The sequence below is a fragment of the Vanessa cardui genome, chromosome Z (assembly GCF_905220365.1).
Source record: "Vanessa cardui chromosome Z, ilVanCard2.1, whole genome shotgun sequence".
NCBI lineage: Eukaryota > Metazoa > Arthropoda > Insecta > Lepidoptera > Nymphalidae > Vanessa > Vanessa cardui.
Genome location: NC_061154.1, coordinates 16837616 through 16852978, shown reverse-complemented (window position 1 = coordinate 16852978; position 15363 = coordinate 16837616). Strand labels below are relative to the sequence as shown.

Here is a 15363-nt window from a genome sequence, read left to right as displayed (position 1 = left end):
TAACCTCCTCGTATTCAACTTGCATGGTGGCTTGATTGCTTCGCCGGAGGTTGGCGACGTTCTGTTTAAAACGGTCAACATTAACTATTTTCGCTTCCATTGGCCGAAAAGAGGCGCCGACCGTTTTAGTATTACTCGCTCCGGTGTATGCGTAGGGACGGCTAGAAGTCATGTCAATAATAAATTGAAATCGAATGTCTAGCTATTTAGGGCTTTCGACACCTGCATTATGAAAGCGTGTCCGACGTGCTATCGTCTGTCCAACTACTAAGCGACCGCGCTCTGTTATTGATGTCTCCCTCAGCAGCTGATGCGGCGGCAGCTCGGGTTGTTATCGATTCCACATCGAGGTGGCTTCTGCTTCGATTAACCCTGGTCACCATGTTCAGGAGTTACGTATGTGTATCCCATGTATGTTGTAAGTAATTGCCATCGTTTTGTATTTGATTAAGATAATAGATATTCTCAAGTGTTAACGAATAATAAAGAGAATTTTGAGATTTTTTAAAATATCACTATTGATACTTCAAACTTAAAAAAAAAACATAACATATAATTACAGTCGTTTATGTTTACTAATTAAAAGCGAGCGTCCTCGCAATCGCATCGCAACTACAATATCGGGAGTTACATTTATTGTTGTTATTGAAGTAATAATTGCCTTTATTTCAATGTATATATTGGTGACCGAATAAGTAAATATAATACTTCAATGAAATATTCATCCAATCCCTGGACATGAAATAAAACAAAAGCGCCGCCTCAATGCGAACAGTTGCACTCGCAGATTGAGTACAACTCACAACAATATTATTCAGCTCTAAACAAGTTAACTTCTGCTAACAACTCGTCTCTCACTCGGGTTTGTTTGCTCGGGTAGACTGCACAACTACCGAATGGAATTATATAATTACATTCATTTCAACTCAAAACTCCTTGTACAAGCATATTGTCCTGAGCTATGTATGGGACTTTGTCGCTCTGAGTTTTAAACAGATCTAGCTCGTTACTGTTAATATTTTTTAAATTATTATCTCGATCTCCGGGCATCGTTCCGGTAGAGTAGATTTAAGTTTCCGCCTCGCAAAATGCGATTTCCTTCGAACTAGATACTTTTTTCTTGTGCATCCACCGATATAGATCAGTTCACTGGCGAGGGCGCGCCCTCAATGTTAAATTATCGTCCTACTATAGCAAATATAATCTGATTTGTAATATTTTTTGCTGCTCTCGTTCTTACATTAGTCATCTCACGCAGCCTAATCTTATAAGCGCGAGCGTCACACAAATGCAGGCGGATAAATGACACCTTCGTGATGGAATATATCTCTATACAATAATGTCAGCACTCGCACAGTAACCAGGGAAACCAACCCGCCAGCAGAAGCATTCGAATAGCTCTTCGTGCGACAGCTCTCACATATGTATGACGCTGCTCCTGTCTATAATACAATGAAATTTGCTCACTGACTGCTGCTTAACTCGACTGATGAGTAGACAACCTATCAGAATCTACCGGCACCTCTGACTATTTAGTACATAAACATTATTCGAACACGAAGGTAACATTGTTAATTTAAGAACGAATCATCGAGATTGGAAATATTTTCCCTCATATAGATTACACAAGCGATTAAAGAGTTCGTTAGCGAATAATTGGGCGAGCGATAACGCAGCGGCTACCGCGCGAGTGGCACGTAGCCCACGCATGGAGCTGCTACAGTTTTGCATCCCTGACACATAGACAACGCACGGTCTACTATACTATACTCAGTATGCACAACCCGCATGTTGTTGAGTGTATATATAAATATATAAAACAAATGCATTGCGAAGTGAAGCTAGCCGAGTTAGGTCATTATGATATCAAAGCTGACTTTCGTAAAATCCATATCTAGCTAATTTCATACAAAAATCGTTTCATAATCATTTAAAGTTGCGATATAATCTTTACAAATGGTCGCTTCTGACAATTTGAACATTCGGATTCTGCAACTGCAGGTAGTAAAAAGGTTTTCCCAGTATCTTAGACGACGATTTTTGGTTGGTAATCTGACACCGCCCAAAAGTTAAAAACAATCCGCGCTTTAGGCGGGGAAGTTGCATACGTGGTGTATGTAAAACATTTTAAATAAGAATATAGAATATCGGACTGAAGCTGTATATATTTTTATTGTAATGAGTATGACGCAATAACACCAAGTTGTAATTAAGTCGTTACCGAGTAATAGCACAAAGAAACTATTATTGTCGTAGATTTTAAAAATTGCCACTTAAACTACGGCAACCAATTAAAATAATGAATTTCTTGACACAAAAGAATTTGCCAACTTAGACACTTAGAAGATATTTTTATTTACATCTCGCCGGCAAGTCATCTGCCTGGGGCACATTATTGCATCAAATTGGAAAAGTACTTAATAGTTCACTATTAAGTACTGTGTCAGCAGGCGCGCATAAAGTTATGAATTTAATATTAATGTAAGAAAAATAGATCGGGCAATAGAGCTGCAAGTCCGCCTGGAGATTCCACTGATCAGTTATACCGACAAACTATAGCGCTAAAGAGTATTGACGTCATTACAAGAGCTTCGATTTAAGTATCCTTGTTCGTCATAGACACATGATGATAGTGACGCCGTAGTGGCTTCGTATATAAAATTGAAACTTCTACTAAAAATATGGATATTTCATGTGCATATTACTGGCAATGTACTTATTTTATAACTAAATACAACTTTTTTTAATGTTAGCTTATATTGATGATAACTTCTATTATGTATTGATAATATCGAAAAAGCCGACGCGCTGCGATATGGCACGCTCGACTTTGAGTTAACCGAAGACAGTTCGGACAGACTTCGCGCGCGATAAACGTAATTATACCAAATATTTGACCGAACTTTTAATTAGCCGGCACGTCGTCACGCTTCAGTCACTCCGAGACGATAACGCCACGTGCATATTCCTAACGCTTTACCGAAACGAGACTATTATTGATTATTTCATTTATTGTAATGTTCATTTTTCGTATTTATCTATATGCGGAAGGCCAAATTATTATAATAAATTTGGTATTACCGAAAAGTCCTCAGAGCAGTGGAGTTTAAATAACTTTATCGATATGTTTATAACTTCGTCCAGTCATATTTCATGTTGCATTTTCTTACCTCCGGTTTGCTATATATGTACCTCCCACATATGTATCCGTGAGCACTGTTTGTTTGTACTGTTTTAAGATACGACAGCGCGTCACGTTTTGCCAATTAGATATTATTTCTAATTAAAGTTTGCAAACTTCCCAAGTCGCCGAGGCCACAGCAGACTGCGCACATTACGTGTATTATTACATGTGCTGTTTATTTTTTGCGGGCGTCGCTAATTTTAATCCTAATCAATTTTAATTAAACTGCGCATCCATTTCAATTGTTTTATTAGAACGCCTATTTTTATTCCGACCCCAAAATCTTTCCATAAAAAATGTATCAAACATGTAATTAAATATATAAAGATTCTGTATTTGAGTATTCTGTATATAAACGTATTATTACGCGGCCGGTATGAGTTTTAAAGCCAATCTGCATCTAGCAAAAGTCGTCAGTGTCCCCCTGCCCACGGGCCCGCGTCGGCAGCGGCTACGTACTAAATAACTAACTACGAGTTCGTAGCCGTACGAATGAGATTCACGATTAATTATTACCGCGGCTCGATCGTGACATTAAAACATTTTAGAAGACGTATGTAGTCCATTGCTGTTTCTTAAGGAAATGATAATAATATTGTTACCTATATAATCTTATCAGGATATAGTTAAAAATCCGAAATCACCCTGACTAATTATTTTAAAAATTAATGAAAAAGAAACATTTAAAGATAGGACATCTGCTGTTCGGCAAAGGCACGTGTCGCGTGTCAAGTTTAGAGTTTATTCCACCACGCTGATTCAATGGCCGCTAGCGTACACATGTGGCAGGATTTCCCCACACGTGTTACCATACGACGTTTCACTCCACCGCATATAAAGGACGAGTTGATTAATTGTAAAAAAGAATCGAATGTTCGGTTAATTCTACGGGTCGGAATCTGCTCATTCAGATAATATTATTGTGAAACTAAATTCATTGGCTATGTATTGATATGCCTAAGTATATGGTACCAGACGCGTGCGACTGAGGAGTCGGGCAGTGAATTGAGCTGGGGAGTGATAAACGCGTCGCGACGCCCGCCTCCGGCCGCGCTTGCAGATCCGTGCTCCATTGCGTACGCGTCACTATCCCGCATATTATTCTATTGACCGAATCAAATAAATATGCGCGACCACTAACAGGCACTAAGCCCTCTGATACTGCGAGCGATACATTGTGCATCGGATAGTTTGCTCCCCACGTCGACGAATAAATATTAAGTACATCAAATTGAAAGTAATCGTTCTTTTTCGCGAACGCAGTACAATGCAAACGTTTCATCGTCGAAGTTACTAATGATAAGGTACAACAGACCTACTTTAAATGATATAAACTCGGTAAAAACCGACACAGTCTGCGCCTAAAGTCGATACATTACGTTATATCCAGTCGGCGCCTCCATTAATTTCAGTCCCATTTGATTAGTGACGCTTATGAACGATTGGAAATTGAAGCACAATCGTGCCCGCGTGGCTTCGCGACGACTTGAGCCGTGCGAGCGGTTACTGTGGCCTGAGTGGCTGGCGTATGCATGTATATCCCTCATTAAGTTATAATTAGTCGAAGGCGAAGTGTGAGCATTCATGTTAATTATGCTATTTGAGTGTGACTCGATGTTTTTTCCTCGGTTGGCATGCGTCATACCGCCCGACTATGTACTGTACAGTATCACTGAGACTTCAGAATGCCTCTTGCCGAATCGAATCGTGTTATATTTATGAAGCGTCGACTTGTTTACAGAGTTACTAACGTCGTGCCTTAGGTTGGTTATCAAATAAATGTTACGTAATACCTAATAGATATTCGTTTAACATATTATGAAATTTTCAATCAGACCTTAATATTGAAATTTTTCCTGTACAACATACACTCGACTGCATGACATGGAATTTAATTTTCATGTCGTATATTCCAATCTCGCGCGCTTGTCATAACATGTACATTTATTACTTTTTGATGTAGCTATGTTTTAAATCGCAAAGGAGTGCAAGTTTAACTCGCTCTCCTGAATTCAAATAAAGCAATATCGTGTCATCATCGTCAATTGTCTGTTTGTATCGATTCAATGGTGTCGGCTTTAAACATCGCAATTTATAAAACAAAAAAATTCTAGTAAATATACTTGTCAATGTCACTCGGAGATCGTATTCATTTAATTACTTTTCGAGTGACGTTTCAGCGTTATGTTATAAACATTCAAGAAATGTATTTATTTCAATGAAATGGAAGAAAAGCATCGGCGGACTGACTTTATCTCCGTGTATTCTAAGCAGACATGCTCGGGATGAATGTGCTTCCTGAATGGGTCAGTTTCAGAGCTAACTATAATATATTATGAGTCTTTTCAATTTCCAAACGTAAATTGTTCGCTACTGGTAATTGTAACAATACTCTTATGACATTATCTTTTGTACAGGTTAGAGGCTCACTTCATGACGCCAAGAGTGCAGTAACATACTGTGCAGTAATTCATCGTCTCGAATTTTTTTCACGCCCGATACGAAATGATTTATAATTAAACAAGTACGTAAAAGTCAGCGATGCTTGGCAGCATTTATTGTTTTTTACGAGTTAACTCACAGTCTTCGGCACAACATTCTCTACCGACTGGGCTAGCTCGGCGCTTATTTTACTTACAACTTGGGTAGATATAAGATTATTTGTATTAGAATAAAATATAGTACGCTATATTAGTGGATTGAAGGTTTAACGTATTAAGCAAGCGTTGTTTGTCTGAGTCGTTTTAGTCATAATCATCGGATAAAATGTTGCGATTTACTATTATTATAATCCCGATCAATTACCGTCGTCATTTTGATTTGTGTGCTCACACACTGAGCTCGTTAGCTCAGACATTTTAAACATCTGATAAAGAAGTTTTTCAAGCGATTTGCCTCGTACCGCGTGGTACCTTATCGCGGCGCGGCATTTATTTTATTATTAATTAAGACTGCTGTGCTTAGTTTCCTTCTGCCGTGGATATAATTGTTACATTGCTCGTTAGCTTTAGTATATTTTTTATTCATATTTATACGTTGAATTAAATGTCATTCGATCATAAATTTAGTTACATAATTATTTCTTTAAAAGTATTTTTGGTTGATAATTGATATTAAGGTCGACATCGCTGCAGCCTCTTCCCGCCACTCTGCGCCCGCATCTAATATGAGATGTATCTACTCACCGAGGGCCAGCTCGCCGCCGCCGGTCACGTTCCTGGGGGACTCACCTGGTTTGGGGTAGGCCGGCGACACCGTGTAATAATAGCAGTAGATGCCGAAGGCGAGCGCGATCAGCAGCAGCGCCAGCACGCGAGTGGAGAACGGCCGGCACCGCAGGATGCGGAACACGCGCATCTTGCTGCACACAGATAACAAAGCGCTGGTCACATCGCACAACTGTTGAGGCTATATGTTAGACTACATTCAACTGAAAGCAAAACAAATTAGTCGAAATATAAGAAAATTAATAAAAATGCATAATATCACATCAAGAGGAGCACGGGTGGAAGTGTTCAGCTGTAACTAATCTGCTTTTATTATTTGAGGAGCACCTCGTGCTAGCTAATTTGTCCATGTCAATTTGCAGTAGCAATTAAAACTTCGCAATTATATATCGCAACGCCAACTTAAAATAAACATGGATTGCTGTAACAGTAAACATGAGCGAATATTTTATTTCACAGTACAATTAACTAAAACCAATTTACTAAAATAACTTTGATAAAGTTGGATTGCTACTATATATTTTCTAGGAGCAGTGCTAAGACCAAAAATCTCAAATGTAAACAAAAGAGACTACACAAGCTTAACGCCCCGAGCATTTCATTAGCAAGCCGTGACGATTTCAGGAAAGTATTCTTGTTATTTACATTTCTTTGATTCTAAAATGAACTTGAAAGGATTATTATCCCTGTCCAGTTTGATAGAGGGGAACATTATAGTAACTGTGTATTGTAAGCCAGTGAATGTATTTTATCGGACCCCCGGTCCACTTCTACACAATAGTCAACAGACATACTTTTATCTCAGAAAACCAGTTGTGCTACAATAGTTACAGAGAATTAACAGCCACTGAAGTCTATGGTATCAGACCAAGGAAGTCCCATTTTGTGCGAATCAAAGAAGGGTGGGTGATCTTATAAAAGTGTCTCCTTTTGCAATTTCACATGGGATCCTAACTTGTCTCATTTTTTGGATTGGCTTCAAAATACATACTTTGTTTATAGATGCATATACAACGACAAAGTACATTGCAAATACTGATATAATTTAATCACTTTTAAGTATTTTCATTGATGTAATATTGATTGCAATACTTGGTTGACAAACTTAAATTTAAACAGTGTATAGTGCTTAATACTCTTATCATTAACTGTTACTGTTGTTCTAACTGGATGGACATTTCATAAAAAAATATTATTTAACATTCCTTGGATCAGTAATTTTTACAAGAAAAAAAAATCGGACTGATTTATTTAAAAAAAATAAATATATAAAAATCACTCGTTTCATAATACACTCTCAGAAGCACTTTAATTATTGTCATTTAGCCGGGAAAGTTAAACGAAAAAAATTGACACTCGCAATTACAGAGCGATCAAAAATAAGGGTAATTAATTAATAATTAGTAGTTTCGCGGAGCATAATTATAAATAAAGTTTAACAAGACTACAACTAGCATAAAGTTTAAAAGAAAAGATATTAAAACAATTGACAACACTTTAAGTTAAAAAAAAAAAACACCGCGTAACTCTTCTTCCAAAAGTTGTAAACATCTAAACAACTACAGCTCGCACTGTTCAAATAAATTAATACTCACTTTAAATAAATTGTCTATAAAAGTTAAACGTTACATAGCATTTAAAAAAAACTTCGAGCGAATAAACATTAATAAAGTATTTCCGATAATTTACGATAAAGCGTTCTCAATCGCGAGTCAGTTCCACACTCGGAGAGGACAAGTTAGGCAATATTCACTGTCATACTGATTGGTGGACACATTCTGTAGGGTTGCCATATTCATTTCACTGAGCTACTACGCTCTACCAAGCACAATCACAAACCAGTATCTGATACACAAAACTAAGCGTATTGAGTAAATTGCTAAAGTATTTGGTTCTTTTTATTTATTATATAAGGCATACATCAAAATATTTCTCATCCGATGATATTTTCATTGACTTACTCTAGTAGAATTGCCAAAAAATATAGTATTTATTTACTTGCAACTCTATTCACATAGGTGCGTTCCGAACAACGTAAACTACGTTTTTGACGTTTAACATCAGTGGTATTCTCACCAAATGATTAAACGATTATACTATTTTAAATATTATTTTTATAAAATATTTAGTTTATGTTGAATATTTATTTGGTTATCTTGAAAGTTAATTAAAAATCTTACAATGATACGACCGCAACATTTCAGAACGTATCTTGCTTGCAGCTTCACTTTTATTTTTTTAACTCAAATTATCTCATTTTTAAATTAAGTTAACTAAAAATTAAAATTGAAAAAATAGACTATATACAACACAAGATTCAGCTGTTATATCAAATAAAATTCAATGTAACTATATGTTATGCATTGAAGTAAAGAATTTTATTTGAGTTAACATTTAATAATATTATAAATTTCAAGCAACCAGAACCTAATATAAATTAGGAATTGAGCTAAAGTCAACAAAAATTAAAATAAACAAGACTATGCATATTATATTCAACTTTTGTATTATAATATAAGAGAAAAACTTTCAAAATAAGCGCAATTGAAGAAAGTTCCGAAAAGATCCGCTCTACAGCGCGTCGCAATATTTAAAATTGTGATATTATATCAAAGCAATTAAAATATATTTTATGGGGCCAATTGAAAAAAATGTGTTACATTTAATATTATACTTACAAAAATAAATCTCCATGGCATATTTTTGTGTTCAAAATATAATTATTCTAGCCCAAGTTGACCCATTACGCCATCTAGCGAAAAGCTTTAGAAATAAATGTTACCCGAATGGAACTAAGTTTTGCTCCGGGAATACGTTGTATGGAATAATAAATAATATTATGATATCATGTATCATCAAAGTAGACTGTTTAGAAACTTACATTTTTAGTAAATTTTGAATAGAACCAACCAAGAAACAAGCAAACTTTTTACCATTTTACTGAAAATAATTTATTGCTTTTTTATTATTTAGAATAGTTTTGAGTAGTAACTTCACTTGATTGTTAAATGACCATTCATAAGTGCTTGTAAAAGCCTACTTGAATAAAGTTTATTTTTTAGACTAGATTTTTTTATTAGACTAGGTAGTACTTCGATTTTTAAATGGAAGGATATAGTCACTACATAGTATAAAGCAATGTCGTTTTCTCTGTCCCTATGTTCCTTTGTATGCTTAAATCTTTAAAATTAGGCAACGGATTTTGGTGCGGTTTTTTTTAATAGATAGAGTGATTCGAGAGGAAGGTTTTAGTATATAATACATAGACAATATAGTAAAAAACACTGATAATTTTAGAAGTTTGTAATGTGATGTCTTAAATAAACAAATTCTGTAGTATATTTAGTATCAGTTTTGTACCCGTGCAAAGCCGGGGCGGGTCGCTAGTTCTATAATAAGATAATTATATACAAAAAAGGTTATTATATATTATTAATTTATATATATATTACGAATACCTTGATTTTAGACAACAAGTTGGTTCAAGCAAACTTGTTGGTTCCTAATTGATTCATGATTTAACGTATGTATTACATATATTATGCAAATAAAGTTATAAAACGAAGGTCATGATAACTTTGTATAACGTTTTTTATAGAAAAGCAAAATTTGAAGGTACCTATTCGTTTGTTGAAAAGAAGTGACTTTATATTTAAATATCATGAAGTGTCATCGAGATGAAGTATTAAAAATGTGGTTGAATTATAGTATATAGGTAATTGACGAATGTGTGACGAATTGCCAAGCCGCGGGGCCATGTTCCCTTACCACGGGGTCTTCTTCTTTAAGAGATTACCACACAAGTCTATTGAACTTTTTAATTAGGTTTCAGAAATTTAATTGTACTCACAGTAATTGACACAAATATGCTTATAAAACGGAATCTGAGGATTAGACGGTAGACGGTATGATCAGGACATAGCATACTGCAGGAGAGTAACGACTCTGTACCGTGACACACCTGCATATGAGGCGTATATAATGCTTTTCATTTTGAAGATCCAGTACAAAAAAACACAGACACACACACACACACACACACACACACACGTGACGCCGCCGTGTCGTCGGCCACGTGTCGCTGACATCAGACTCACTCCAACAATACTTTATAAACTCGGTAGCTTTCGATACGAAGCGGCCCGTGTTTGATCCTGTCAAGTGACAAAGCGTACAAAATCGGGTCAAAGAATGCCAAGTTTTTTCACGTAGAAACTATCGCGCCGAGAATGCGGAAAAAGAGGTAAGGCAAAACGGACAGCACTTCTGACGACGAGGGCCCTCTTTGTGCGACCTGGCGCCCAACTGCACGGCTCGGGTGATGTAACGTCATTTTAATACCGTTTTCTGTTCATATATTAATTAGTGCTATGTCTGTAACTAATTTTTAAAAGTTGGGTCTCCAATTTATTTTTATTTTGGTACAAGTGGTCGAGATTATCGTAGGAATAAAAAATATAACGTATCACTAAAATAGCAACCCTTAATAGTAATTCAGACTATAGAGAACATGATTAAACGTAGTCATCCAGAAGATATAGCTCAATCGATTTTACTAAATACAAACTACATGTTTTGTAGTTTTAAAATATTTTCTAAAGAAAACAATTTTGCTTCAATAGCTCGTCCGACACGCGAACAAATGCTTCTGTAACGTCACGTCGCCGCGGACAGGACCTCTCAGCCCCGATTGTTCTTCTTTCAGCTCGAGCGTGTTTTGTTTACAGGTGACTCTCACTCCGACTCATATAACTATTAAGCCATAGACACGCTAAAATACGTCTTAGCTACAAATTTATTGTGTCTAAATCAAATATTATTAGATAACATTTATTTTATAGGAATCCCGTCAAGTGTGCGTCAAACTCTCCTAGCTAAATCACTCTTTTAAAACGCGCTACTACGATAGAAAAGGTTTTTCAATACCGTTCCAAAATTTGATCTTAATGACGTATTTCAGAGTGTTGTTTTGCAAAGACGGGAGAACTAACCCTCATACACTTCGTCGGTCCACTGTCGTGATGTTCCGAGCAGATGCCAATGAGTGCGGACACGACAGTCGTTGAAATCTGCGCGCGTCTCATTACAGAACAAATTAAACTCAATTAATCGGACGGCTCATTACGTTTTATAAAAAAAGAAAATTATTAATTAAATTTGAACCGATTTTAACGGAACTTTCACTGGCATATAACTGATATAATAAAGAGTAACTCAGGGTACGATACATATATAACGTGGAGTTATGCATCAGCTCGTTACCACATATGATATTCAAAATATAAGTCTAGTCGTCTGCGTTCGTGATATCTTTCTCTATAGTTTTTGAAATATCCCTTATTTAGTTGTCATCATATGTACGATAAAAATGTAATAAATCCTTATCAAACATTTTGACGCTTCGACATATATGTATTTTTTTGTTATATTCAAACGCGTTCAAGGTCGCGGGCACATATAATACAACCATTTAGATTGCAAAGGATGGACTTATTTGCTTAAATGTCAATGAGAATTAATGAAATATCAAGAATCAATATGTTTAAGTTGTTATGTAATTAGCCCAAAACTCATTGAACGTTATGTTCGATCCCCAATTCAATGCAAATTACTGGCAGAACACGTTTTCGTATTGAATTTGTATCAATGTTTACTAAAAGGCTTCAGACAAATACTCCGCGACGAGCCCTCCAAATGAAGTGTAAGTCACAAAACATACAGTACCTGGACCAGTCCAATGTGATGGTATAATTAATGAAAATTGATTGATTGATTGATTGATGAATATGCAACACTTGATTAATTAAATTACAAATATAGTATTGATCTTTTTCTATTATTTTGGAAAAAGCAATTGGAAAATGGATACTGTTGATGTTTGAAAATTTTTTTTTGTTTTTCAAACGCGTTTGTGATTTAATAATATACAAAGCAAAGCCCATAAAACAAATAATTACTTTATTTCATATACAGATTCATCATGCCTTTGTGAAAACCGGCGGACAATATTTATCCGGTATATTTTCAATTTAAACAGAACAGTTAGTTTTTAAATGAAAATGGCAAATAAAAGTTGGACAAATAGTATCAAGGTCGGCGACGTTAAATGTGAACATCAGGCAGGTATATTTTTACAAGTTAATTTTCCCTAAACAATTAAAAAAAATACTCCAAGTCTAAACAAAATCGTATAATTAGGTATACGTTTGGCCGTAGCCAAGAATTGTGTTTTGTTTTTTAGCTTTGAACCAGAGACTGTAATATTTGATATATTAGGTATAATTTTCACAAATAGACAACCTCAAAATCCAGTACTCACATAACTCAAATATTTTCGTAAATGGAAACTTAATTTTGGCATACACGGTACTAGCGACCCGCCCCAGCTTCGCAATGTTGGAATACTCATACTATATATACCACAGAATTTGTTTATGTTCGACATCACATTAGAAACCTATAAAATTATCAGTTCCTAACAATAAAAATATTTTATCGGCTACAAGGGAAAACAATTGTTTGGATATATACATACAATCTGCGATAACGTCACTGCCGAGAAAGATCGAGGCGTTATTTGAGCAGCATTAATCCGCGCCACGATTACATATCTACAGAGCGTTAAACGTTATGTGGCGATTGCCACTTAACGGCCGGCTGCAGAGCCACGGCCTTCCGTCTTGTGAAGGAGAACGTCTGAAGCTTATTCCGCCGGGCTGCTTCAGCGTGGCTTCCTAATTTCAGACGAAGCATACGAGATCTTGAAGGTGCTTGCTTGTATTTGAACCCGCAATCTTCGGCTAAGATCACAGGCCCTCCGATTTTTCAGATAAAATATAATAAGTCTCGAATAAGAAAAACAAGAAAATAGCGATTCAAATGAATAGTGATGACTAAACTAAAAAAAAAAAATTGTATTGCATTTCAAAACTTATGAATATCACAAATAGTCGTCATATAAGTCTTTGAGCAGAATGAAATCATATTTGGAATGAGTTATTATTTAGTGGAATATACCTAGAGTATTTGAGGAGTAATGAATTACGTCAAACACAAGTTCGTGGGAGTTCGTTTTCAAATATTACATTTAAAAGACAACTTTAGCTCCTTTATTGAAATAGTATTCATTTAAAACGTTTCTCGAAATATAATGAGTTTGAACGTATTATGAGATTATAATCGTTTGGAACTAATTATATAACCGATCCTGTCATTGCAGTTACATGGTTGTGTCTCCTGATTGTGTCATCTTAATTGCCAGCGACTAGATGGCTAGACGGATACCGTCGTTAGGGAGTTAAGACGGTCATTCATTTAGTTTTCGCGCAAAGAGCTCTTATATCAAAGAAGCTCGAAATTAGTAATTTTAATTACACCGAGTGACCTACGGAATTTTTACTAACTACCTATTTCTCGGAAGATATTTTCCTCTGAGAATGTATCTCAACGCAGACATACCGGGCTCGGTTACACAGACTGGAAGACGTGAGCATAAAGGAGAAAATATCAAATAATATACACACAGCATTCAATAAATGTAAGAACAATGAGCGCCGGCGCGACTGCGGCGACAACAATGGCGGCTCGCGACCGTCTCGAGAAACACCTACATTAAGAATTACCAACAAAAGCAAATAGCGGACCGAGAGCGGCGCCCCACTCGAGGGTATCAATATTACCTTATTATGTAGGAACCATTGAACCTGACAGCCACTCGAGACGCGCAGGAGACCCGTATAACGTATGAAACCTTTGAATAAAAACACTGCATTCTCGTTACGTAGTTGCAGACGTTTCTTCATGTTGACTGCAAGCGAGTGGGTGGTGGTCTGATGATCGATTGTCAAATAAACAAGCGTTTTGATCCGACCGTATTCAGTGCTAATACATTACGGTACAACAGCTTGCAACGGCCTGCGTCTATTGCAACGTCACATACATTGTGCGATGTACATATGTATAGGTGACGTATTGTCTTAATGTTGTGTATGTATCGGAAGTGCTAGTCCAAATACCAATTGGGAATGTAAATGGATATTTTCATTTGAAGAAAACCCGTAGTTAATGTTTTATTAAGTGTGATAAGGTTTCATAGGATTAATTATTTGATTAAGTTAAAGAGATAGCGGCGGATGTCAGTACGTGAGCGGTACTGTGAGCTGCAGCAGCACTATACCAAGTACAAGAGGTCGACCATTTGTGAAATTGCACCAATGGGCGACCTCTAGTACTTGGTATAGACCCAATGCACGTTATTCATTTTGTTATTCATATAAAAATCCATAAAAACATGTGTTAACAGTGAATGGTACGAACTTGTATAATAATACTATAAATGCGAAAGCAACTGTCTGTCTGTGTGTTGCTCTTTTGCAGTCAAACCACGGAAATCAGTTTGAGGAAATTTTGTAAGATCTTTAACTGGAAGAAAAGGCATGCCTAACAATTTGTCTTATCCAATACTGTTTATTCGTAACACATATTATATATCCATTTTTATGCACTGCTCCCCCATATAACCTGTAACTGCGGCAAACCTCACTCTTCTCAGTGCGCTCAATGTCCTAATGTAATAAAAAGGGTATAAACTTTACATATAATGTAATAAATGTGTAGAATATAATGATCCGATGTCGATAAAAAGTTAGCAAGGTAAATGTCAAACAAATCTCCATGAACGTAACACAGCCTGAGCTCTCGCTCGAAAAGCAAGATTGCTGATATGTTGATTTTGCATTGACAGTTACTGTTAATAAAATAATGTATGTATATGAACGTTGTTATGCTTCCAAGGGATATGTTTGATACATACAAAAACTTTAAGGCGACAAATTATTTCTGTCCAGAGAAGATTCTTTATTATTATTTTTTTATTTAAATTAATTTTGTCATAAGTGTTTGAGACTAAGTCTGGTTGATTAATTATTTGTTCTGTGTGGTGTTATTGTAATT

General features: G+C 36.0%; 1 protein-coding gene across 1 annotated transcript in view; it reads right to left on the bottom strand.

Moving 5' to 3' along the window:
* LOC124543185 (alpha-mannosidase 2) overlaps positions 1-8157 on the bottom strand; it is an 83361-nt gene extending 75204 nt beyond the window's left edge. The window contains exons 1-2 of the mRNA XM_047121270.1: positions 8007-8157; positions 6415-6545 (exon numbers count right to left, since the gene is read on the bottom strand). Coding sequence (XP_046977226.1) covers positions 6415-6541 — 127 coding nt within the window. The 5' untranslated portion in view covers positions 6542-6545; positions 8007-8157. The remainder of the gene's footprint in view (positions 1-6414; positions 6546-8006) is intronic.
* Between the last annotated feature and the right edge of the window lie 7206 nt (positions 8158-15363).